Source organism: Geospiza fortis, unplaced genomic scaffold, assembly GCF_000277835.1.
Source record: "Geospiza fortis unplaced genomic scaffold, GeoFor_1.0 scaffold40, whole genome shotgun sequence".
In the NCBI taxonomy this organism is placed as follows: domain Eukaryota; kingdom Metazoa; phylum Chordata; class Aves; order Passeriformes; family Thraupidae; genus Geospiza; species Geospiza fortis.
The window spans coordinates 9,242,923-9,270,457 of NW_005054297.1; the positions used below are offsets into that span (position 1 = coordinate 9,242,923).

At 39.8% G+C, this 27,535-nt stretch overlaps 1 protein-coding gene across 2 annotated transcripts; it reads left to right on the forward strand.

Annotated features, from left to right (window-relative positions):
• The first annotated feature begins 154 nt into the window (after nt 1–154).
• Nucleotides 155–26,911, forward strand: KLF3 (Kruppel like factor 3). 2 transcript variants are annotated; one of them, XM_005415452.3, is made up of 7 exons: nt 155–207; nt 3,480–3,518; nt 10,343–10,439; nt 15,822–16,317; nt 17,147–17,297; nt 21,589–21,749; nt 22,911–26,911. In XM_005415452.3, exons 3-7 carry the CDS (start codon nt 10,383–10,385, stop codon nt 23,090–23,092), a joined length of 1,047 nt encoding a protein of 348 aa, XP_005415509.1. In that variant the 5' UTR covers nt 155–207; nt 3,480–3,518; nt 10,343–10,382; the 3' UTR covers nt 23,093–26,911. The 2 variants fall into 2 exon arrangements, with proteins under 2 accessions (XP_005415509.1, XP_014167369.1); XM_014311894.2 differs by lacking the exon at nt 155–207 and having other exon boundaries at nt 10,340–10,439; nt 22,911–23,441.
• The last annotated feature ends 624 nt before the right edge of the window (nt 26,912–27,535 follow it).

Below are 27,535 nucleotides of genomic sequence, written 5' to 3' on the forward strand. Positions count from 1 at the left end.
AGGCCGAGGTGGAAAGTATAGCGGGCTCGCTCAGTAGTGGGCAGGGCAGGAGCTGGCGTCCGGGCCGTGTTCCTCCCGGAGCGGATCGGCAAGCGCCATGGCCCCCGTTTAACTCCTGGTGAAGTCTAGGATGAAATCGGCTCCCGAATCCCTGCCCCTCGTATTGTCACGTCACCTTAGCACCGCTTGGCCGCCATGCAGGCGAAGGTAAAACGTGCGACAGCACAGGAGCGAAGTGTGGAGTTAGAAATAACCTTTCCTTTGCTAGATGTCTTTTATTGGTGGGGTTTTTTTAAGGGTTTTTAGTTTGTTTTTGTTTTTTAAATTTTTTGTTTATTTATTTTTTAACCGAAATGGGAATAGGAGTTATTTGCCTCGGACCGCTGTCAGGTGAGTGCCTGGCACAGCCAGGGGAGCCCTGGCAAAGGAAGGCTCAGCAAGGCGAGCCTGCGCTGGGAGAGCACAGCGCTAACTGGAGCTCGGGAGAGAGACCTAGTTCAGAATAGCTTAAGTGGTCATTCAGGAGTTACATTTAAAATACCTTAAAGATGTTTTGTGCACTTCCCTTTTGCTTCAGGTACTGTACATGCGTGGTCCACTGTTTTATTCACTTCCTCACCTTTGAGAATTCAGGAAGTGTCACTGTTTGTGGAACTGAACTCTGAAGGTTTAATTGTTGGGAAAAGCTGAATTTGAGTAGCTGATAGGAGAGCTCTCAAGACTTCATTTAAACTAATATTCATAAGTATACATTACCTGTATTGAAAAGAAAGACATGTCTTCTGACTACTGACTTTCCATCAAATACTTTTAAGATACCGGTGTGATAATCATATGAGCAGCTGGTGCTTGTGTGAGATGATTTATATCTGGATTTGATAATCTCACCTTACCCAGTGGACACTTATTTCAAATTAGCTTTCACCTTTTATTTTTAGGAATTTATTGCTACTACCTAGTATTGAAATATAAAAAACCCGAAGCTGACTTGAGTAGCCTTTTTTTCACAAGCAGGCAAATGTTTCTGGTTTTTTTCCCTGCACATGCTGTTGTAGCTATGGTACGGATCACAAGGGAGACTGGGGGTAAGGGCAAGGGGTGGGGGAAGGAAAGAATGCTAAATGGTCTTTCCCTGTCCTAAGAATCCAAGCAAAACTTCCTCCAAGTTGCAGGGCTGCGAGGGAGCCCTAAGGTGCTGTGACCATCTGACCTAGTCAACATCTGTTTAGCCAAAACAAAAGCCTTCAGATAAATAAAGATGTGTGAGTGAGATGAGTTGAAGACTCAGTGAGTATAAAGATGTTATACAATCACCAAATTACCTGTATTTGCAGTTATTCAGTATGAAGAAGTAAGGAACTGACACTATTGGCATAAAACTCACACCTTGCTGTGTAGGTGCTGTGCTAGCCAGTTTTTACCCCGTGTTCATTATTAAACTCCAACCTTGGAACCCCACAGTATTCATTGGTGTTGCTGTGGTACTCATCCACGTAATTTGCTGTAACATTCTCACACTTGATAATATTAGATGTCCCACCCATGGTGTATAAATAACTGATGCAAGGTATCTAAGAGAGGAGAGAATGTTTGAAACCACAGCTTTGAAGGAAAACAAGTGTTGAAGTTCTTCTACTGCCTGAAATCTAGACAAGTTGTGCTATTCCTCTGCTTCAGCTTCACTTATTCAGCTTTTATGTGGGTGCTTCAAAACTAAAAGTAGTAAATTCCTGGGAAATCAGATTCTGAAGTGAAGTCTGAGTGCATATGAAAACAGGGATGTGTTAGGCTAAGCATGTAATGGCTTAGAAAAATATTCTTGGGTGCTCTGAGTGATGTTGGTGCTCAGCTATGGAGCAGCATTGAGCGTGAGTGAGCCACTGTCCAGGAGCAGCCCCAAGCTTTAGAAATCCTTCCTGCAGTTCTCATCCCCCAGCTCTCTGGGAAGAAGGTGCTTCTGCCAGGCTGGGTGCTGCCTCTGATGTCATGAGGCCAGAGCTCTGTTTAGCTACTGGCATGAATACAGTAATAAACCAACTGGTCTAAGGGAAGGTTTCAGCAAATACTCCTGACCTGTGGTGTCTTAAAATCTCCTGCTCCCGCCTGTTAAGGGAGCCTGTTTGTAAATAGGGCAGGTCCCCTGCATCAGGACAGTGTTTTTATTCACACCCAATGAACAAACACCTCCACCCACTGTTGTTGTTTTAAAAGACTCCAGCTGCTCATGAATATAGGGTCAGGGAGGGCCGCCTAAATGTTTCTCTGTGCTTTCTCCCCAGCACAGCCAGCAGAGCTGTTTCCTGTTCTTTGTTTCAAGGCTGGGGTTTGCGTCACACATTCCAAGTGGCATATGTGGTGCTCTTTCCTGTTTCAGGCTGTTTTCTGGCAGTTCAGTAGCCTGTCCAGGCCCCTTGTCACTGCCCCTCAACTCCCAATCCCCACCCGATGAGTTATCATGTCTCTACACACTCAGGATTGCTTAAGATGCCTGTGTTATGTCATAACGAGGTTTCCAAGTTAACCTTTAACACGCCCCTTCCACTCCAATGCACTTCTGGGGGTGAACTGGAGTTTTGAGCTCTGTTCGCTGAAAACTTGAACTCAAGTCTCCAGAAAGTTGTGAGCCAGTTTTCTGCTCTCACTTGCTCATCAGCTGATCTGGAATAGCTCCATTAAAGTCACAGAGTTGCACTGATGTATAAAGAGCATATGTGAGAAGAAAGTCCACTTCTGTAGGCTCACAGTTAGGAGAGGGTTTTAACTTCAGCCCTTACTCAGCCTGAACGGCTCACTATGAGCACTTTGTATTTCCAAATCTCAAAAGAAGTATTTTCCCCTTATGCAGGCTAGAAGGCTCATTGTCTTCCAGATGTAATACAGAAAATGAGGCACTGCTGTCTAAATTTGTTTGGCATTAATAAGTACTGCTGTCCCACATTTTACATTTTTGAAGGCATAAAAGTAATTGTTTCACTCCTGTTTTTATATTTATCTTTCCCCTTCACCCTGTTACAGGCAGATGTAGTGAGAAATTGAGAGGAAATTGAGAAAAACATAAATCTTTCTGTTACTTTGAATCTGACAGAAGAAGAGCTAAAGAACCCAAACCAAAGCTCACTGAAACAGAGAGAAAAACTTGCATTAACTTCAGTGTGCCTTGGATGAAAATGCAAGATGGAGTATTTATTCCTCTGTGTTTCTTATGGCCTGGAATATGCATGGTTACTGTACACACAGAAGTACTTCCACCCTTTCATTTTCGTGTTTTTTTTCCCCTCCAGTCATTTTTAAAGTAGTCTTTTAGTTCCTGCTCTTGCTCTTCTGGATGCTACAAGTTAGTTGTTTGAGATCACTGAACGTATCTTTAGGAAATATCTAAGTACACAATTTAAACTTCTTTCAGAGCTTAATTGTATGGGAAAAAAATTTTATTGGATTGTGTGCACATATTAACAGCAAACTGTTTTTTGTCTATTCAGAAATCCAGATAAAAGGAAGTATTTGGCTACGCCGTTTTGGTAAGTTGTTTATTGATTATTTTAATGTGTTGCTCTCAGTTTTTATTTTGTTGTTATTTCTGTTTGTTTTAGAACACCATGGACGAGTTTACCCATTAGAACACAATTATATATTTTAATTCTTGTACTGTTAATTTGCCCAAGATTTCAAACAGTTAATCTTTTTTTCCCAATGACAGAGGAAAAGAGTTGCATTTAACTGTGTTTAATATTGGAAACTGCTGTATAATAAATGCAGTAAATTTTGTGGTTCACACCTTTTTGTAGCCAGAAGTTCTGTAAAATAGGGAACTGAGGTTAAAATTATAATAATTTTTGTAAACCAACTTTTAAATATTAATTAAGACCGCTAACAGGAGGACTTTTAGAGTTCTTTTATGCTGTCAGCATTCAATCTTTGTGTTTTCATTCCGAGGCTAGTTGCTTCCAATCCAGAATATGAAGTTTGGCAGAGCTGGTTTTAGGAGAGATTTAACTCTTCCCTGTGAAGCGGTCACTTGATGCCAAAGCTTCCTTTGAGGGTTTTGTAGCTGTAGGTGATATCTCCCAGGGGAAAAAGGTGTAAGTGTAGATCAGCCAAATGGAAAGACAAAGCTCCAACAGGTTTTAAATAGTAAACTGAAGGGAAAAACCCTCCCACCAAACGCATGGTCTGTCTGTTATGCAGTCCATGTGTGTTACCAACCAACCAGCTTGATCCATGAAGACATGACAGAGTTTCCACTTTTTTTTTTTAGAGTCTAAGTTACTTTGATCACTGTCACATTTGTACTCACTACACTGTCCAGCTCATTTTCCTGTTTGTTTTTTTTTTTTTTTATTTCCATAGGTTCATAGAAGTCCGTTATCATTTGCCCTGTGTTTGGATTCTTGCTCAAATCTATCATTTAGGCTGTTATTCTTAAATGTATACTTCCTTTTTCTAGGATTAGATTTTCTTTTTTCTTTCCCATGCTATAAAGATGTTGAATCTCTTTTTCTCGTTTCCTGAAATAGCAGAACCCAATGACATAAGAGAACAGTATTTTCTGTCATTTTCCCCTCACAACTGTAAGGTTTAATATTTCTCCTTTCAAATTATCTTAAAAATTAACCACTTAAGAAAAACACAACAAGAAAAGCAAAGCTCAGTTTAGAAGGGGAAGATTATCATACCTTTCCACATACTTCATTTGTTTTCAAAAGTCTGATCTTTTATCCTTACTAGACTGTTTCTCCTTCTAAGAAGTAGCTTGAGACAGGAAACCAGACTGCAGTCTGCCCTGATAAGGGAGAATATTGTCTAATGGAGGTGCCTCAAGAGGTTCTCCTCCTAGGTTTAGTGAGTATAGAACTGAAGGTTGAACAGGGTTTACATGGGCTCAATTTTTCCTTGGTAAAGAAGATATTTTCTTTACAAGCACTTCAAGAACATTTTTTCCCCAAGATTTTTACATACAAGAAAGCCATTTCTAGACACATGGCTTCAAAGAGCCTGCAACAGTATTAGCAGAAATTTAATTGAAATACTAATTGGTCAGCTACATGTCAAAGCAATTCTAAGTCAAAAAAGGTGACATCAACAAAGTTATGATGCACAAGTTGTGCAAAACCACAAGTTTTTCAGCCTACTTGCAGTCCTGAAAAGAGGAGGATGAAAGATTTTTAAGTCTTTGCTAAGAAACAAATAAAGTTTGAAATACTCAATACCAGAATTCTGTAGAAATGCTCTTTTTCTTAATGCCTATCAATAAAACTTTGAGGAGAAAATTTTTGCCCAGGTACAATTTTCTTTTACAAAATATTCTAACTTTTTCAACAATTGTTATTGTTACCCAGAGCAAATCCAGCAAATAAACACAGAAAGCTGTTGATCACTAGAACATTTTCTTGGCATGCTGGTTCTTTCTGATTCTCCTTCTGCTCTGTTCCTCATGGTTTGGCTGCTCTGGTCTCTTCCCACAGCACCACGTCTGGACCTTTGGTGCTTTGGCTGAGTCTGACTGCTGGGCTGAACTGGAGAGCTTCTTTGTCTTCTGCTATTTTGGGGTCAAGTGCAGTTAAGCACTTGCTTACTTCCCATTAAAGTTAATGGAACGTTAGAAACACTCTTTTGCTGACTCAGGTCTTGATGAGCAACTGGTACAGTAAAGTGCAAATACCTTATGAGCTCTGGAAAACAGCTTTTTTACATTCCTCAGGGAGTGTTTGTCTCAGAAACTGGTTCCTCTCTGTCAAACTCTTCGGAAGTTCCACTAAAGAGAACTTTTCACCTGGGTTCAGAAGACCTCCCTTCTCTTCTGGATTTTATCAGTGGAGAATCCTCTGATACTATTGTTTCTCCCTTGTATCAGAGCAAGTTTGTCTTGAGGTTCACAGAAGTCATAGGTTCAGAGCAGCATGTGTGAGTCCCAGAGTGCTTGGACTGAAGAGCTTTTGCAGCGTGATAATGTTTGCTGCTGGATTCAAACAGTGCTGCAAGAGCTGCAGTTCTTGCAGAGGGCACTCATGCAGTGCTAATTTAGCAGATACCATTACACTATTCTGTAATTATACTGACAATAACAATCATACCTTGAAGCTTCTAGATAAAAGCTTGCTGTGCATGGGGCACCATTCCTTTGTTTCCCCCGGGCACAAAGATTGAGGAAATAAACCCTGTATGTGTTGGCAGGCAGAGTGAAGAGGGGCAGAGTGTATGGTCACCACCCCCTGTCTGCAGCAAGTCAGTCATGGGCTGCTCTTCCAGGTATTTCATGGGAGCACAGGCTTTATATTAGATCAAACCTTTGTTGTTGGATGTGTGCAGTCAAAACTGGCCCTCCACCCCACCCTTTCATCGCAGGTCTGCAGAGTTGGTGGACCTTGAAGGTAGATGTGCAGGGCTGCTGGGAGTAGCTGCACTGCAGTTGCCCTTTTCCAGCTGCTGTGCAGTGCAGATATGAGGTCTGAGTGCATTCTTTAACCACTTTGCACATTTCATCCAGGGTAAATAATGCACACAAGCCCTTATTGTCAGAATACATGTTTAAGTACCTTTCAGCTTTCATTTAATCTTAATTATGTCTCTGAAACAATAAACCATACACCTGTCAAGAAGTTAATATTGACAAGTGTTCAATCCTGACAAGGTGATGAGCTCTAATGATAATTAACTTCCCTTCTGGAATGGATGCCTGGCTGTATATTGGATCATAAGGACAGAATTTGTGTTGTTTCTGGCTTGCTGTCTTCATTGGACTTCAGATAGGGGAATACTGAGGGACTTTGCCTGGACTTTACCTTGCACCTGTCCCGATTTGCATACAAAACCCAGTTGCTTCATTTGTCTTTCTGAAGTACAGGGTGTGAGCAAAATCTTATCAAAAGCCAGGTCCTGTTTGGACAAGTTGGACTGACTTGGCAGAGATCCACTGGGTGGAGTGAATGGGAGGAGGCAAGAAAGTAAAACTGGGTGGCTTGTTAGCAGAAAAAAAGTGGGAGAGCAAAAAAAAAAGAGAGGGTGGAATGTTTGCTTACCGGATTGCAGTTAATTATTTAGTTTCAGATTACATTCATATTAAATTCTTCTACCTTGCATGAGAAAACCCTTTAATGCAAAATAGTTTACCTAATAAAGTCAAAGACAAAAGTGCTTATTTTTAATACATTTAACATGAATATGTTGTTGTCACCTCACCAGTTTTTCCAGAGCACCTCAGGAATGAGAGATGGTATTTTGATTTTCCAGAAATTATTTGTATATACTAAACAATTTGCAGGCCTTCATGCAAGTAGATTCTGAAATCACTCGGTAAAGTAGAACCCAACTATTTTTTCATTCCTCTGTAATAGAAACAGATAAGTTTACCTTTCTTATTGCCCCCTTCTCAAATGTTTAGGAGAGAAAGACTGAGAAGTTTTGAGTTAATAGGCATGATTTTACAAATATTCTGGGAAGAACTACCTGCTTCTTAGTAGAAGTACCATGCTTTATTTGTGTGATTGTACATGCACATATTTGCTCACGAGTGTGGTCCAAGCTATCAATTTGGAGCATTATTTTTAATACAAAGAGGAGTATTTTGTGAGTTTATTTACAGCCTTAGAAATACATCATTTTGAACTAAATTTTAAATGTCAGATCCAAAGCTCACTTGTATCGACTCTGTAGCGGTCCTACAGGACCAAGTGTTGCATTTTAATTAATTTTCTGTTCTTGAAAATTGGTTTCCAGTCACTATAAAACAGGGAAAAGAAACCTGCTTAAGAGTAACATGATAAAGAAGTGCTTGATTCCTGTACTGTGATGCAGCATAGTAAATTTACATAAAAGTAAAGTTTTCCTCTGCTGATCTTAGATGACTGCACTTGGGAAAGATTGAGAATTACTTTTCACTTTTGTTCAGAGTAGTACACTTCGTGTTGTCTATATCAGCTTAATTCCTGCACAGTGATTTAGAGCTATCTCAGGAAACACTGAAATCTGTAGCATGACACATGAAATGTGTATCAAGTGTCTTTTCACACACTTTCTTGGAGCAAAAGGTTAAAACAAGTAATTCTTAAACTGAAGAAAATACAGTTTTAGAATTACAAAAATTACACAAAGGATGAGCGTCGTTGCATTCACTTAGAACAACCTTCCTTCCTTCCTTCCTTCCTTCCTTCCTTCCTTCCTTCCTTCCTTCCTTCCTTCCTTCCTTCCTTCCTTCCTTCCTTCCTTCCTCCCTTCCTCCCTTCCTCCCTTCCTCCCTTCCTCCCTTCCTCCCTTCCTCCCTCCCTTCCTCCCTCCCTTCCTCCCTCCCTCCCTTTCCCCTCCTCCCTTCCCTGCCTCCCTCCCATTCCTTTCTTTCTCTATTTCTCTTCTTTCTTTCCTTTCCTCCTTCACTAAAGTACAAATTGGTGTGTTACTTTATCTATGCACATAGAAGCTAAAAATCAGAAGTTTCAGGAAACCTGAAAGGAATTAGTTCCAAATTCCTATATAGGAGCTCTGAGTGGCTCCATTTTACTGTAAACTTTTTTCGTGTCTAAAAGTACAACTGCTCTGTTTTCACAGTGCAGATGAATGTGTGAGAATATGGGTGATGCAGAGATGTGTGGATATATTTCTGGGAAGTCAGTATTCTGAAACATTAGCTCTAGCTATGTGACTTGTTGAAACCTGAGAAAGATTAACTAGGTAGCAGTTATCTAATGATAACCATTCAAAGAAAATAGTATAATTAATAACCTTCTCACGAACATGCTTAAGGTATTTAAGGAATTACCACAACTTTCAGCACATAGTGCTATCTTACACCACTGCTCCCAAACTAAAACTACGTACTAAACTGGAAATTTCATTAAGCTGCATAATTTGTTTCACTTTAGTTTTGCAATTTGTTTTTGTCAGGCCTTCAACTTTTATAAGGTGAATTATGAAGATACTATAATTTACTCTGAGACTTGTTTGTTTCCATTATTCAAAGCACACACTGTTGTAATATATTTCCAAAAGTCTTTAAACTTCATTTATATACCTGAATAACTAACAGTAGACTTGTAACAACTCATGCTGTCTCTCTTAACAAATTTTGATCTATGAACACGTTAACTGCAAAATTGTTCATTAGCGTAGGCTTATTAGAATTGTTTTAATTTGAGGAGGTACATCTTTAAATGTTCATTTACATTCCTGGGAGAATTTCCCAGCCGCAGGTACGAATGTGTTGGTGAGCCTTCAGCCTGTGCTGCTGAAGGGGGTGAATTGCCGATGCTGGAGCCTGGCTGGATTCGCTTCTTTCCAGTGCCATCTACTGGCCACATTGAATTTGTGTCATTTACTTCTGCCCTCGCTCTTGAAAGAGGTCGCAGCGCCTCCAGGCAGGGCTAAGTCTGCGGGGTAAAATCAGAATTTGCTCCTTTGACATCAGTCATATAATGTATAACCTCGAGTGATTTATAAACAGCTTGGCAACATCTAAATGTCATTGTGAGCAAATTCCTTTTGCTTCCTCTTAGTTTCATCGTGTACCCTTATGGCTTTACCCAGAACAGGTATCTGCTTTCCTTCCCAGTATCTTTCCAAGATCACCATGGCAAATGTGTAGTATGAGAGCTGTGACATGCTTTATGCTAAATACTTTTATTTCAGGCATTTAGGGATTGGCCAAGTAAGGTTGAACGCTGTAGGAAAAAAACCCTGAAGCTGCACAGAATGCAAGCAGATTTTTTTAAAGTGCTTTTATTTTGCACAGTTAGCACAAATAGTTGTTGAATTGTCAGTAAATCTATTATCTTAATAATAACTAATATCTAATAACTGATCTATTATCTTGATAATAACTAATATCTAGTAACTGATGCATTTTTTCTGTTAAGTTATTGTAGCATGTAGAATGTAGTTCAAGTTAGTCTTGAATTTTAATCCTTTTTTTGCATTGATATCAGTGTCACTGTATGTGATCTATTGAGTGTTTCTGTTAGGACTCTTAGGAAAGAGAGATCCTTTCCAGAATCAGTTCACTTGTATAAACAAGATTATTCTGAGGTTGTAATGGTGATGAGAAATGTGTGGTCTAAACTCTGATGTGTTAAAACACTTGACAGCTAATGAAAGTGAAAATTCTGTGGTCTTGGTGTGCTGACATGCACAACAGAAATTCAATTTGCCTTTCATTTAAAGTGAACAGATGTCCCTTTGTTTCAATAGCAATTTGGAAAGAAAAATCTTGCAATAAATTCAGTCAAAGATTTAAAAATTTCTGTTGGAGATGGATAAATATTCACATTAATCTGACAAACTAGTAAATTCTCTACAATTCAGAAAGTTGGTTCAGGTATTTCCCATGGCTTTCTAACACCTTGTCTTTCCCCAGCAGGACAGAACCTCAGAGGCATCAGGACAGGTGAATAAAAAAGATGCTAATGTTTGACCCAGTCCCTATCAAGCAAGAAGCCATGGAGCCTGTTTCAGTGGTAAGACTTTTCAAATATTTTGGCCCTAAAGATGACTCTTTAATTTTTCCACCTTTAAATTAATAATGAGTTGTAATTAAGATTTGGACTAGGTTAGGAAAGCATATGAAGCTCTATTTTGCTCTTAGTGCAATCAGAAAGGAAAACTTTCTGTAGTTTATTAATTTATTGCCTTAAATGACCTGAGCAGTTGCCTATGAGAGGAGGGAGCATCCCTGTACTCCTGAGCCACTGCTCTGTAAATATCATCTCTGTGGCTCATGCTGCTCACGGAGGTGGGCTGAAATTAAGTTGCCACGCTTCATGGTGAAGTGGCAATGGCCTGTGGTTTCAGTGTTACACCCTTGAACTAAGTGAACAGCTTCTTGCTGTGCCTTTTTTTGTTTTTCTCTTGGTTGTGGTAACAGGTGCCTGTGGCTAGCTCTGCTCTAAACAGCAGAAAATTAATCCTGCAAAAACCCAAACCAACAATGGCTTTTTGCTGGGTAAACTGGCTGCACTGCTTTACCAAGTGAACAAATGAGAACTAGGACAGGGGGGAAAAGGGGAAGAGGAGACACTCCTCTTAGTTACACTTGTTGCTTCTTTAAAAATGGGTTAACTTTCCATGAACTCAGAGAATAGGGTCATCTCAGAGAAAAGTCTGATAAGCAACAGCAGTGGGACACGTAGGTGGGAGCAGTACAGTGAGAATTGTGATGATACAGGCTGCTGCTGAAAGGAAAGGCTTTGACTTTGCTCCCTCCTCACCAGCTTTGTGTCTCCTTTGCGTGACTGAAGAATTGTGTGGTCTGAGAATGGTTTGGAACCTTTGGATCAGCTCACTGAATGGTCAGAATTGCTAACCCACCAAAAATACTCATTTTTTGGTCAGATCAAGAAGCTGATCTGACTCATTCTGTGCAGCTGCTCAATATTAGAGCAAGGGGAGAGAGAGAGCATGAGAGAACCTCCCCTTTCAGCTTTTAGCCTGCAATAACCGATTAAGTGTAACATGAAACCACACCCCTAGAAAGGCTGGTCCATTAAAAGGGTGAAGTCAGTGTATATAACTCAGAGTCCTTTAAACTTGTGCTCTGAATGGCATCTTTCAGTGAAAAGTTTGTTTCCTCTTTTATTTAAAATAAAGAGTAATTTTCATAAATTTAAATGCATCTCTAAGCAGTCTGATTTCTTCTGTGCTATTAATATCACTTTTGGGAGTTAGGTTTATATGCGTTTTAAAATTACAGTTTGACTTTTGTGGGGTTTATTTGCTGGAGAGTAATGATAGAAAAATAACTGTCACTGAAAGTACAATGAATTCCAGTAAAGAAAGAATTTTAGTATTGGCCAGCCTGTCACTTTAATTCCAGTTACAGTGTAACTGTATTAAGATTCGTGGTGATTATCTGCTATACTCTAAGACTATTAATGGTGTCTGTTGAAATCAGAAGTGTCATTGCTGTCTTTTGGGCCACCTTTTGGGCACATCTGCCTTCATCTCCCAGAGAAGGTTCTGCAATGGTTTGGGGCTCTGCACTAGACACACAAGTGCCCTAAACAGCTTTGTGCTTCTGCCAGATGTGCAAGGTCAGTCCCTCAAAAAGCTCACCAGGAGAGGAGCAAGCAGTCTTTCCCAGACCAGCAGATGAAGGAAAAACTGCAGTGGGAAAAACAAGGGAGTGTTTCTGAGCCAAGTGCATTTCAAGGCTGGAGTTCCAAATAGTGGTTATTCTGTACCATATCCTTCTCCCAGTGATGTGGTGCCTTCCATGCTTTGGACCTTTGGAGTCTTCTCTTAAGTCTCTCTGACCGGCTGTTAAAGACTACTCAGAGCATTTGACCACATCTGTATGTTTTTCTTTTTGCCACTGCATGAGGGGAAAAAAAAAGCAGAAAAGAAAAAGCAGAAAGTCCAGAGGAAAGTATGGTTTCTGGGTGACGTTTCCATCACTGGACACTACTTTGTTTTCCCTCAGGCTGAGGAGCATGTGTGTTTCAGGTCCTGTACACACAGAGGCTGCTTAGCCCCAAGCCCTTGAGCCCCCCTAGCTCTTCTTGGTCTTGTGGTTTCCTTGGAGCCCTGGTGCCACAACAGAAACTGCTCTGGAGACACCTCTAAAGGGAGGTATTGTGATATGGAGAGAAAATGAGAAAGGATAGCAGCTACTGAGTGAGTTAGTTTTCTTGACCACCTTTTGAGGAGGTGGAATGAGAGAGAAATTGTCGTATTGACGTTGAGAGGTGCTAAGCAGAGCACACTGGGCTAACATAACCTGGAAGTCTGCAATCAGGATTATTTGTATTGCATCTTTCATTCTGATAGAATCATTAGAGGCCAAATTAAATTAAGCCTCTTAGGAATATCTCACTCTTCTCTCTGAATGTAGGTGTACTCTTTACACTGTAGGTGTAAAGTCTTTGTCTCTAAAACATCACAGTAGTTGGAGGGGAAGGAGGAAATTAGTAATGGTTTTGACACCACTGTGTTTCAGGGTGTGTGGCTGAAAGGATTAACTATACTTTTCAGGTGACTGAAGCTTGCACCCACACTATTTCATCACTCTACCAACAGCTCATGCCATTTATTGAAATGAATTATTGAACATACATTACGATAGTTCTTAATGAACTACTGACAAAGTCATCTGAGTCCTACCTGCAGGGTTACTTACTTACCTGCAAGGACTTCTTAAACGACTTTTTAAACATTTGGACCAGTTACCATTTGGTGAAACAAGTTGCTTTTTGTTTGAATTGGAATAAACGGTTTTTCTCTGTGTAGCAGAGTAGTAGAGAGAAGACTTGGTCAGGCACTAAGAAGTATGACACTGATTATGTGGGTCATGACGATTCAATTTATTGATAATACAGTATCTAAATATTGCCAATGCAGTATGTAACATACTGAGGTCTAAAGGGTTATCATATATATATATATAAAAGCAGGTTCAGCTAGAAATGTTTACAGTCTTTGGCCTTGCAGAATGCACAACTCAAAGCACCTGTGGAATTACTTATGATTTTATCTTTGTATGTGACTGAATCTTGGCATTTTTATTCACCTATCCAAAAAAATGAGTGGTCCAGTCTTCACTGTGGGCATATTCTGCTGGCCTCCTGCTGGGGAGGGGGAAATCCACCTGGAAGCTGCCCACAGTCTCAGGAGACCAGTTTTCCCAGTGTCCAGCAGCATTTCTACCCTTTTGCAGGCTGTGCACCAAAATCAATCACAATCATCATCACTCCCTCATCAAAGAATGCAGAAGCTATGTGAGCATCCAGACAGTTATTCCTTGAATTCCCACCGGGTGTTCTCAGGATAAGGTTACCCCTAAGGATGCTTGTTCTTTAATAGACTCATTGGCCAAAAGCATTCCTGGAGATTTAAATTTCACAGGCTTTTTCCTTTTTAGCATTCTTGCAATGGAAGAGAAGTTCATAGGCAATGACATTGTGATCATCCCTGACAATCCTGCAGCACTGTAAATGCACTGATGCTTAGTGGTGGAATGTTTACAGTTCATTAAACCTGGGTGAACTCTGTACTGTAAACCAATAAAAGGAGTTTTAATGGAAGTATTTAATGTTTCTTACTTGAAAAAATTATTATTTTTTTGGCTATGCCCATAATTTGATCCAATTTAATAGATACCAAATGCTGCTAAATATTAAATTATATCAATATTTAGTGGTCTCCATCACTTAGAATGCTGATAATTTCATACCTTGGCTCAGCAGTTCTGGCAAGTCTACAGACAATACTTCTTGAATAATGGCATTTAATAAAATTTTGATGAACCAATTACCATCAAAGATGAATGTTTCTATAGATGGAATTTGTAAGAATAGTCATAAAGAGAATATATAACTTGCAGAGATTTTAATGTAATATTTAGTGTCTGAAGATTAATCACCATTTTGTGTGCTGCTTTATTTGAATGTTTTATGGACTGAGGGACTCAGCTTTGTTGTTCTATCACAGTGCTATGAATGCAGGAGGAAAATATAATATTTTCTAAACTCGGTGTTTCAAACAGTAACTGAAAATAAGAAAATTATACTTATGTCATTTTGCAAAAATACCTCCTGTTACCATTGACATTTAAAATGAACCAAGTGTTTCCTCATAGGGAAGACAGAGGTAGGAAACCAGGAAGATATATTGACAGCAGTGTTCACCCCAGGAGGAAAAAGAATTGAAATGTTATGGAAATAATGTTATAAAAATGCAGTAGTTTTATGCTTCTGATGTTTCACTTTATACCATTTTGAACATTTTTAATCCCACTCATCAAAATACTTTTGGTGCCAAGGAAGTAATTAGTTTTTTATTATTAGTTTACTTACCTAAAATCCAAAGATAGCATTTTATTTCAAAAAGTTGAAAACACAACTAAAATTTATGTGCATTGCATTTTCTGTATCTCATTTTTGTGTTAGAGCATCACATCAGTTTCCACTGTGAGTTAGCTGTTAGTGAACAACCTCAGTTTTTAACAGTTTTTAAATACAGTATTTGTTTAATAATACTGCATTCTACAGTTCATGTTAATACTTCTTGGTTTTCAAAAATCACTAGATATGTGTGTTTTACTTTTATAATACGTATGTACACACATACATATATATATAAATATATAAATTATTACTAAATTGTGGAGATCGCCACATAGGTCAAGATTAGTTTTGGGGTTTATATTGTAATGGGAACTGCTAGCTACCACTAAGAGGAACATTCTTCCAACACACCAAATGTTTATCCTTGTGCTCATTTTCCAAAATTAGACTGGCTAAGTAGCTGCTTTTTATCTCAAAAAATCGTTTAGAAAGGTTTAGATTTTACCTTTTGCACTCTTGAGTTACCCATTATTTATATAGTTCAGCTGAGTATTTTGTATTGATTGTAGGGTTCAGATTCATAATTTCTTTCTTTAGTGATGATTGTTTTTCAATTACTTTAGCAGTTGATTGGGACCCATTATTTGCAATTCTAAACCCAGCTGAGCTCCCCTGTTTCCAGAATTGATGATCTTCAGTACACAGTTACATGCTTGGCATAGCAGATTATCTCCCAGGTCAGTTAAGAAATGTACAGGCATGAATATATGACAGGCAATTTTAAAGGGAGAAAAGTAGCTGAATAAGCCTTGAAGATTTGTTTTCATAATCTGTCTTACATTGCTTCTGAAACAGTTAGTGAATCAGAACTTAACTTCCTGTGTGGGGAATCTGAGGCTTTATTTAATTCCATTTTATTTAGAAACTACATCAAAGTGCTTTCTTGAAACTTTTTCATTTTGCTGTTTTATTGGCTGCCTTTCTTTTTCAGCAGCAGCTGCTTGCATGTGTTGATTTATTATTTGATTTTCTGTGTTTCTTTTCCACTCCTTCTGACAGTCATACCCATCCAATTACATGGACCAAATGAAGCCAAACAAATACGGCGTCATTTATTCTACACCAAGTATGTTGCACAATAAATTCTACTCCAGCCCTGAAGGACTATCAAATGGGATCCAGATGGAGCCAGTAGACCTTACCGTAAATAAACGGAGCTCGCCGCCTTCAACTGGAAGTTCTCCTTCCCCACTAAAATTTCAGACTGTGCACAGGAGAAGTTCACCTGGATTGACTCTGTCCTCCCCCAGCTCACCTCTCAGTAAATTCACACCGTCACCCCCAGGAGTGCAGCCTCTTTCCATGCCAATAACAATCCCTCCTGTAATGGCCGCTGCTCTTTCACGCCATGGACTCAGAAGCCCTGGGATACTCCCGGTTATTCAGCCTGTTGTGGTCCAGCCAGTTCCTTTCATGTATGCTCCCCATCTCCAGCAGCCCATCATGGTGTCCACAGTTCTCCCAGATGAGATGGAAACTCCAAGTAGCATGCAAGGTTGGTGTTGTCAGAATTGCTTTTTATGCTGTCTCATCTCCACAAAATAAGACAAATATCCAAGCACTTGGTTTCTGTGGGTTGTTGATATTTTAGGAAGTGGAAAGTAATTTCTGTTCTTCCAGAATAAAGAGGCATAGAATTTGTTGTGTAAATATTTTACCAGACTTACCAAGGATAAGGATCACAGAATCAATTAGGTTGAAAAGACCTCTGAGATCATAGAGTCCAACCTGTGACCCAACACCACCTTTCCAACCAGATCATGGCACTGAGTGACACAGCCAGTCTTTCCTTAAGCACCTCCAGGGACAGTGACTCCACCACCTCTCTGGGCTGCCCATTCCAATGTTTAATCACCCTTTCTGGGAAGAAATTCTTCCTAATGTCCAACCTAAACCTCCCCTGGTGCACCTTGAAGCCATTTCCTCTTGTCCTTGCAGGCAGTTGCAGAGAGTGATGAGGTCTCCTCTGAGCCTCATTTTCTCCAGGATAAACAATCCCAGCTCCCTCAGCTGCTCCTCACAGGACTTGCTCTCCCGACCCTTCACCAGCTCCATTGCTCTTGTTTGTATCTACGTAAACTATTGATCTACTGAGATTTGGACTGATAATAACATCGGACTGGTGAAAATTAATAGAAATGTTTTGAGTCATAGTTCATCAGGAGATAACTAGCTGAAAGATTTTGTATTTAGTGTAAATTGTCACAGTAAATGTAGAACTGATGGATTTTTTTAACTATAGCGTTTTTTAAAATATTATTTATTTCCATAACTCTTCATAATTTGTATATGTTGCCTTCCCTCTCCTACCCTCTGCCATACAGTGCCTGTCATTGAGTCTTATGAGAAGCCCACACTGAAGAAAACAATCAAAGTAGAGCCAGGAAGTGAACCATCAAAGACTGACTTCTATCCTGAACAAATGTCACCTCCAATGATGACCTCATTGTCTCCTCAGCAAGTAATGTTGCAAGAGTAAGTAGCTAACAGTAGTCCCAAGATCAGCAGAGCAATGGAAAGCATTTCATACAGCAGTTAGCAGTTCTGAGGAGTGGGAAGGATTGTTGCTGTGCTTTAGAACATGTAATAAAATACACGTTCATCCCTCCCACCACTGCCACTGTGAAATGTGATTTCAACTTTCTTTTCCCCCTTCTTCAGCAGTACAGGAGTTGATACATATTTATACCTTGCAATAGATCTGTCATTTCTGAAATGCATTTCTAAAGTGATGATAGGTTACAGTTCCACAATTTACTGAAAGCAGGACTCCCATAAGCCAGTGATAACCTACTTATGTAAAACCAGCCGCAAAATTGAAAGAAACTTAAAAGACAGTTCATACTGATATATCTATCCATGTTACTTTAAATACCTTTCTTTAAAATGAGTGTTGTGACTTTTTCTTCTTGGAGGACTTCTTTGTCTTTTCAAAAATTTTGCCTGCTTGGTGGGAAGAACCTCTTCAGCCTTACAAGTTCTGTGTGTATAAGTGAAATTGCATTTTTACCTGAGGCCATTGTTCTGGGGGTGATTTTTTTGGCACCTCAAGTAGTTTCTGAAGCTTTCTTCCCTCACAGCCACTTTTTCCACCCCTGTATTAACTCATTGTGCTGGCATAGCTGTTACTAGGCCCCCTGCATGAACTGGGTCACAGATCTAATGGGTTCTAAACCAGTGCTGTTTGCAGAAGAAATGACAAGGGCTAGAAGAAGAAATTAGGTCTGGGGCATAAACCTTTTAATTGAAAACATTAAAAAATTCTCAGTTCTCCTCTCATGAGGAGCCATGGGCACCCTTCCATTTCCTGTTTTTCTGGGGAAAATCCTGTCAGCTTGTTAAAGCCACGGAATGACCCAGAGCCAGGCTCATCCTTCAGCAGGCAGTGCAGGCTGCCAACGTGGCTCTGGCAGGAGCTGAAGCTGGCAGCTGAGCAGGGCTCACAGCACAGAACCTCAGGATCCATTTCTGCACTTCTCTCTTGCTCACTGTCATCCTTGAGGTGGTTGTGTTTGACCTCACCTTACAGAGTAAGGGAAAGAGGGTTTCAAGTCACACGCTCAAAACCCAGTGTGATTATGGTTCAGAGAGAGAAGGAAAAGCATGGGATGGATGGGTGATCTCCTGTATTTCCTCCAGAACGCTGCCTCTTCCTCCTGCAGATGGCCATGGGGTTCAAAAGCACACCACAGCACCATGGCTGGCTGCATTCCACAACAGCCTTCTTGTGGGCACCCCTCCTTGTCTTCAAACAGTCTGGATGCACCTCCGAGACTGCAGGCTCTTGGCAATTGGATGCCAGCTAGCTTTTATAAATTAGTTTCTTTTAAATCACCTTATACATGTTTATTGCATAAAATAGTAAGCATGCATGTTTACTAGTTAGTAACTTACCTTCCATAATGGACCTACCACACAAGGGAGTCAGATCCTTATGTAGCTGGAACTAACTACTGCTAGGTCAGGACTATCAAATGGTTCAGTTTATTTTTTGTCTTTGTTAAGTCTCTTTAACAAGAGCAAACCAGTAAGTGCTGTTCCTGGCTGGTACCACACCCTTCCTCCAGGGCTGAGACTTCTGCAGACTTGTCCCCTGCAATAGTGATTTGCATTATTTATTTCCCACTGGGCGTAGTTTCCCCAGCAAACCCATCCACTGAGCAAAGAATGTAAAATTTGGTCTCATATGTAGATAACTTTATTACAGAAAACATTTGTATGTCCATGTTTCCTAAGCATCAACTCTGCTTGCCCATATAGAGTGTGATGTTCATGGGGATTCTGTCCGTGCACTGTAACAGCTTAAATTGCATTGTAGCTCTCCTGTGAAGCTCTAGTTCTTGCTCCTGGAGCCAGCCCTTTCAGGTTCACATTCTGCTGTATCCAAAACAAGTTTATAAACTGTATTTATCATTAAAAAAATACATAGACAACTCACACAAGTTACAAGATGTGAGATACTTACACCTTTATTATTAAAGAATGTTGTTGTCTCACAGCTTTATGAGCTATAGCTAGGCATTGAAGTTTTTATCACTATTCATTGGTTCCAACTGCCCAGACATCTAAGCTGCATTAAAGGGGTATAGGAAACCTTTAGTCTCACTGAAGTGACTTAAATTTAAGATTTTTAAGTGACTTATTTTGCTTTAGTGTTAGCTTTTGGCAGTATATCTGTCTATATCTATCTATCTATCTCTAAAAATAATGTTGGTGACATTTCTGGAGGGATGGTTGGACTTTCTAGTATGTCTGGTAATCAATGTAACTGCAGTTATTTCTAAAATCAAACTTGAGGTAATAATAATAGTATAAGGAGCCTCATTAACGTATTTTAATGCAAGTTTCAAAGTCTAACTCATGCTGTCAGCATAGTATGGTCTGTGGTAAAGAAGAAAAAGCTGTTGAAGTTTTACCGTAATTTTTAGAAGGTACTCTTACCTATTGAAGAGTGCCAAATGGTACATACATGAACTTACATCTAGTTGTAGAAGAGGGAACGAAAGAATTAGGGCTGTGCTTTTATTATTGGCACTTACTTAATATTTACCTCTGAATTTGACACCACCCTAGCCATTTTTTAAAACTGCCACACCCTATCTGATTATTGATAACATTCTGTTGTCTTGCCAGCCTCCTCTCCCATAAGGGGAAAAGGAGACATTCTCAGTGCTTTTTCCAGACACTTGCAGATTGAAAATCTAAATCACAAATGGCCAATATCCTTTCTCTCCCTTTTCCCAGATGTTACCATGTCCAGGACTAGGCTCCACACATAATTACTTAAACCAAGTCTGTTTGCTGTCCTAAGCTCGAGCTTCTCCAAAAAGACTGGTATGCAACTGCATTGAAACTGAGCATTGCTTTGGAGAGCTGTTTCTTTGGAAGCTAGAAGCCTGCCTTCTTATTTAAGAGTGTGTGTGTCTCTGTCTAACATCACCATCTGAGGTTTCCTGCCATTATAATATTTTTAGCTAGACTTAATGTGTTCTTAAAGAGTACATCACCCAACAGTCACAGAACCACCCAAGAAAGAGAATTTGGTTCCCAGTTTCCAGCTTCTAACTCTTTAAGAAAAGAATCAATAACAGAATTCAAGTTTTCACACATCGGTTATCTGCATCCTGCTGCTGTGGGGTCATAGAAAAATCTTTTCTTCTTAAGCCATGCTCAAGATTCTCTGTCTTCAGCACGTGCCCTTTATTGTGCTGAGGGAAGTAGGAATTCAATGTTTCTAAATATTAGGCCCTAAAGGAACTTGGAGTAAGTAACCAATAGAACCCAGTGTTACAAAACATGAGTTGATTGGTAAAAACATGTGAAATACATTAACTTAGAACAGACAGGAGTTCTAGAAAGTTCCTTTGTGTTGCATGGGGGAGCTGGTTTTGCAACAAGGAATGCTAATATCTGCACGTTATATTCGACACATACCTTTTTGACAAACATGAGTTTTTTAAGATTGATGTGGAAGAAAGAGTCAAGGTTATCCCCAGTTTTACAGTAGGGGTGTCATTCAACAGTCAAAGACACCTTTTAAGAAGCTTTTATGTTTTCGCACACGTGAACATTGATGGGTTTGTTTACAGCAGAAGTCCACATTTAGTTCATAGTCTTACCTGCACTGTACCTGTGAGCTTCTAAAGTGAAAAATGATGTTTAAGAAGGTGGAGGGACAACTTCAGACATCCTGTGGGTGTGGCACACAGGCTAAGCTCTACTTTTAGGAATTGACGTCAGTGGTACAGGGAGGCCGCACCCTGCTGCCAGCACCAAACAGGAAATTCTTAATTACATTCTAAAGGAGTGGCTGGAACGATAAAGATTGAGTTCTGCTTTGAAACCCTAAAGATACAATTTCTTTAATAATATGGAATAGCTGTTTCCAATTACAATCAAATTAGTTGTATTTGAAGGGGAAAAAAAAGTGAACAAACGCAAGAAAAGTTCACTCAGGGTTTAAGAAATTTGGTTTGACTGAAAAACACAAAGTTGAATGGGGTTTTTTCTCTGAAAGTTTTAAAAAAGAGCTAGGAAGTAGTAAAAATGGCTACATCATGCCACAAAGTGAGTAAACATTTAAAAATATTACTGCTAAAATACACAAAATTTGCTAAACCCTTCTGAATTTTTCGACATGCATGTAATGTTGTTCTTTCTGCCAAGAGACAGAGTGGTAGTGAATAAAAGGCTCTGTTATGAATCATATTAGCTGAGGTTTGCTGTGCTAAATGTTTTTGATTTTAACATAAATTTAACTTTGCAGGAATCACCCTTCAGTTATAGTTCAGCCAGGAAAGAGACCTTTACCTGTGGAATCCCCAGACACACAACGAAAACGCAGAATACATCGATGTGATTATGAAGGCTGCAACAAAGTCTACACTAAAAGCTCCCACCTGAAAGCTCACCGAAGAACCCATACAGGTCTGAGCATAGCTGTGCTTCTCTTTCATCAAGTCTGTGGTAAAATAGTAGGCTAAGCTTGTTACTTCTGCTAATGGCCAGGTGACCACAGGTGTAAATAACAAAATGACAGAAGGTACCTCTGGCATTGTTGTGAAAATAATTATAGCCTGAGCAAAAGACAGAGGACGTAGTAGGAAAAACCTACAATAAGAGACTGTAAGCCAGAACAGTTCACAGTGCATGCTGATATGTGTTACATTCACTGGCTCTTCACTCATTTTGTGTCCAGTTGCTTGCAGTTTACTCAATCTGCACAGCCTGTAAACACCAAATCAGTTCAAATTGCACTGGCTCACCTATGACATCACTGTTAAATTTGACTGTAATTTCTATGGGAGTAGCCCATCTGCAGAAGTTTGGACTGTATGCCAAATGCAAACACATCTGCTCTCTGGAGATGCTAACCACTGGTGCAGTGGTGCTTTTTATCTGAATGAGTATTCAGTAAACATCCCCATCTTTGCTCTCCACAGAAATGTTCATCTTTGCATGCTGAATGACTATATATACATCCAAGGTTTTTACAAGGGTACCCTCTTTTAGGAAAAATGGAGCCCAGTTAATCTCTGTTGTGCATCAAGCCATTTACCTGTTGGGCAATACAGTGCTGTTCAAGGAGGAGGATGACATATTAGTAATGATAGAGAGAGAGTTTAAGTTGAGGTACTTGCGGCAGTGATGCCAGTCATTTACACTGCATTAAATTTCAGAAATCACAAGATTTCTGGCTGTTGTGCTTTATGGTAGCACAGTCCTTTCTCCCAGAAAATGAGATCCCAGTTTTGAAAATACTCGGAACTAATGCTTAAACCTTCATCCTTCTGGGTGTCATAATATAAAACAAGTGCTAATATGGCAGAGAGAGGAACAGGGAGGCAATAAAAAATATAAGTTGCAGCAGGTAGCAATGTTTTGGTCAGTTAACTTCGACTACACAGTTTCTACCACAGAATACTCTTCAGCTTTGAGCTGTTCAGAGGCTTTTTGAGTAAGCATTGAAGTACTTACTGAAATTTGGCAAGGCAGTAGAATAAATCTATCAGATTTATTTGTGAACTTAATGTGATCAGAACTGATGTGTTCACATCTTAAATCCCCACTTCTGTGTTTCCTCTCCAGGAGAAAAACCTTACAAATGCACTTGGGAGGGGTGCACGTGGAAGTTTGCTCGTTCTGATGAACTGACGCGGCATTTCCGCAAGCACACAGGAATCAAACCCTTCCAGTGTCCAGACTGTGACCGCAGCTTTTCACGCTCAGACCATCTCGCTCTTCACAGGAAACGCCACATGCTAGTCTGAATGTCTTCTCTCCCTGACTCCTGCCACACTTTTTTGTTTTTTACACATGCATTTTAATTTGGATTCAGCTGGTCTGGATCTCTGAGTTTGTACCATTAAAAGCTTACGTATGGTCAGTAACAGATGTTATCTAACCCTTCTATGTCCTTGCCACGGGTCAGACCTAAAGAATGTGAACACTTCTTTTTTTTCTTCTGGGGATGCTAAGCAAACCCTTTCTGCATTCAGTATGTTCATTGTATTTCATTTGTGAATAAGGGAATTTTTAAACTAACAGCTTTTGTTGGTTTCTTCATATAATCAACCCAGCATATACTGATAAAATAGTAAATGTTATTGAATATCCGAAGTGCTAGTCCTTGCCAGAGACTATTATTTATGTGCCCCGTAAGGGATACACTCTCATTTTATGCTCAACAATGCAATGAATGGACTCTGCCAGCTGTGTTGATTTCTGCAGTGTGGTTCATACAACAGTTTTAGGAAGTCACCTGATTTAGAAATCCCCTCTGCCCAAACAGTGAGTAATAGTAATACTGAGGAAATAAATCTAAACAGTGTAATTACTTTACAGAAAGATTGACTCATAGTATCATTTACCCCAGTCAAGAAGAGAAATGGGCAGGAATTGGTCCGTACGCAATACTGTGCATCTAAACCAATGCCATCTGTCATCTGTATTACAGTGTAGTATATATCCTTGTTTTTCTTACATAATGCCCCAGTGGATTTGTTAAAGGAAGACTTTGTGTGACTCTGTATGTCTGGTTTCTGTGCAAGTGTATGGATGGAACAGCGTGAAGCTGAGTCAAGGGTTTACCCTCCGGAAGTTCTTCACCCAGAGGGTGGTTGGGCACTGGAACAGGCTTCCCAGGGAAGTGGTCACAACACCAAGCCTGTCTAAGTGTCTGGACAATGCTCTCAGGCACATGGTGTGACTTTTGGGTGTCCTGTGCAGGGCCAGGAGTTGGACTCAATGATCCTGATGGATCCCTTCCAACTCAGCATATTCTATGATTCTGTGAGTCTATGGTACTCTCCTGTGATTTGGCATTAAATGACATTCATGGAAACCTACTGCACCTCATTTCAGGGATAGAGATTATCCCCCTGCATTCATGCCCCCCTGCATTTCTTCTGAATAATTTTTTTCTCTTTGCTGTACTTCAGAAAATAGCAATCATTAAGTCAAAAATGCTCTGAACTGTACTGTTGTGAGTACCACTGTAATACACTACAGTATTTAAAATTATTGATCCACAATATTTTTATGAGAAGATGGCATCAGATCTGAAGTACTTCTGATGATAAATTGACTAATGTATCTGTTTTGGATAAAAGCACATACCAGATGTTCCTAACTCTGGTTTGTGACTCTGGTAGTCTCTCCATGGTAGGTACAACTGCTTCCCTGTGGACGTGTCTATTGCATTAAAACCATGCCCATTAGCAAACAGAACTCCATAGCTAAAAGAAACTGAATTCAGGCAACCTGCAGTTGCTCCTAGAAATGGTCCTGTCTGGGATCCTCTGAAAGGAAGGTTTCTGTCTGTATTAGCTGGCAGACTTTGTGGCGCTGCAAGGAAAAAGGATGTATTTCTCTACACTCACACAGAAGTGCATTTCCCTTCCTTGCCCTATGTAAGGTAACCACCATTCCCTGTACGTTAAACATACTGAAGTCAGCTTTTCCTTTCTTTTGGAAAAACCCAGGGAACAATGGAGGTGTGGGGGGAGGAAGTGTTTGGTAGAACCCTGCAGGAGACAGGTGGAGTGTCCATCTGCAGGTGGGTAATTTTGAGCTTGTGGAGCAGGTAGGCTGTACTTCTATAACCAATGGAGCCCAATGCCAAACAATCTTTGAGATGCAGGAGTGTGAGTGCAAAGAGCCTTTATTTGGTGATAGGACTTTACCAGCTGTTCTGATGACATCCACATGCCTGTGGAATTAGAGAAGGAGAGGTTTGTACTTCTGTAGAAAAATGCTCTGACAGCAATTGCTCTGTTCCAGCTCCATACATCCTCACCACCTCGGCAGGGCTGCATCTTGTGTCTTCCAGCTCTCCCTCATTGCTCACCTGTGGCACTGAAACACCCGGCACATGAATCAGCCTTTTTACTTTCTTGGTAGGCCAGATTGTTAGTGACATTGAGAAACTTGTAGGAAAGAGACTGATATTAATGAGCAGCTGTTCCAGAATGTGGACTTCCTTTTTTTTTTTTTTGGTCAGTGGTAGCCAAATTGGCTCTAGGTTTTAATGGTAATTTTGTAAATCCAGGCGTGTCACTGGCTGGGAGGCTGTGTGGAGGGAGCCCTGTGGCATCAGTCACAAGTCTACAGATGTTTAGTACCCTGGGATGAAAACAATTCTCTGTTCTGTTGATGAGGGGAAAAACAGATACTAGAAAATCAGCGACTTAATGGCAACTGGTCCCATTTTTACCTTAAAAATGGAAATTTATAAAATTCAGGATGTTTAAGGAACATTTCTTTCTAATGCTGTTTCTCTTTTGAGGCTTACATATAATGTTTTCATTAGTATGTTTTTAATATTTTTAAATTAGTACCCTAAAAGCAGAACTTCTTCGTAACTAAGAGTTACTTCAGATAATTTAGTCTAGGTTATTTGCCATGTTAATTCATTAGCTTACGTACCTTTTTCCTGAAAGTATTTATGCTAATGATGAAGTCTAATACAGTGGAGATTGAGCTTTCAAATTTCATTCATGTGTCTTGTGAATTAGGACAACAGAAATTTCAATATTAAATATAAAAATTTGAGATTATTACATGATAGTGCCTTCCTTATAGAATTTTTCAGTTGTGTCTGTAGTGTCTGTGCGATGTCTAAAAGGTCACAAACAAATACACTTTTAGCTGAATGTGAATTCACATCTTAACCAGCTCATTGTGTAATTTTAGCAAACTTTGATTTGAAGGATTGCAACTTTGAAATGTACTCACTTAACTACTTTGCAAAACCAGTCATTCCATCTATGCCCTAAAGAAAAGCCAGTTTAGACAGAAAATCCTGGAGAATGAGTATTTTAAACCCCCCCACCTTTCTCTGTAACAGTATTGCAGTGTGCAGTGTGTAACAGGTAATACTGTTTTACTAAAATGTGCCTGTTTAAGCTATTTGATTATGATAAATTCCTAGTTTCTAAGACAATTGCAAGAAACTAAGCAAGTATGAATGTGTGGGGTTTATTTAAATATACACATGGCATTCTGCAGTGATACTTCTAATGCCACATCTTGTTCAAATATGTTGTCTTTGCCAAGGATAGCAACATGATGAATACAAATCCTTCCAAAAAATTTACAAAGCATTTTACATCTCTTAAGAGGGCTAGACCATTTTTCATTATATTTTACAGATATTAGCACTTAATGTACTTTAGAGGGTCAAAATAATCTTTTTGCTTAGCATCTCTCACCTGCAAATATGGCAAGGACTTTTTATTTACTTTGATACTTCTATAAACTATGCAGAATTTTTAAAATAAAATGTAATATATTTTATAAGCTAATAAGACAAAATGGCTAATTAAAGGTTTCTATCATGCATTACTATAACTTGCAAACATGGAGACATTTTGGTAATCTATTCTTACTAAAGATGTGAATGTTTAATGTACTTTCACTGTTTCTACTTTGGTAGTCCAATGGGAACTCAGTAATGACATTTTGTCATGTCAAACTGTGAACATAAAAAATTTGTACTGTACAGTCCTCATACTATATTTAGTATATTTAGTATATTTAGTGCACAGTGCATATGTATTATACTTGTTAATAAAACACTCAGAATGTTGTTTGTGGTCATGTTGTCACATGCTGGATGACAAAGAGCACTGATGCTGGGGTCAGAGACAGGCCTGGAGGAGACCCCAGTGGCTCTGGGTGTTTGGGTGGCCCTTCTGCCACCTCCCCTGCGTGCCTGCTCCACACAGGGCCCAGGACAGCAGCACAAGGAATTTGTGCTGGAGGAGCTGTGTCCTGCAGCACACTCAGTGGCAAGCTCATAAAAATGTTTTACTCACCTCTAATTAGGTCATTCTAATTAGGGCATTCTAATTAGCCCATAGGCAGGTGTGGAGCACCAAACACGTAAGTTTGCCTTTTTTAATCACTCACAAGGTGACTGACTGGGCCTGCTCCCCACAGCCTCTCCCAGAGCGGGGTGCCAGAGGCTGCTGACATATCACCACGTGAGTCCTGCACACCTCCAGACACACCTGCAGGCTGTGCTGAGAAAACATGATGAGGATGATGATGGTGATGATGAAGAATGGGGTTTTATTTCTTCGTACCTTATCAGATGCCTAAGAAGAGCCTGGCTGAATTCACAATGCATCTCTAACATTTCCCATTTCTGCTGAGGTATTTGCATCAGGTTGTTGGTCTCTCTCTGCCTGGGATCCTGCAGATCAGCCTGG

Excerpts from the sequence above, each read along its gene's own strand:
- KLF3 (XM_005415452.3), top strand. The coding sequence starts at position 10,383 with ATGCTAATGTTTGACCCAGTCCCTATCAAGCAAGAAGCCATGGAGCCT. Across the intron at positions 10,440-15,821 it reads CCATGGAGCCTGTTTCAGTG|TCATACCCATCCAATTACAT; the intron begins GTAAGACTTTTC and ends TCCTTCTGACAG. Across the intron at positions 17,298-21,588 it reads CAGCAAGTAATGTTGCAAGA|GAATCACCCTTCAGTTATAG; the intron begins GTAAGTAGCTAA and ends TTAACTTTGCAG.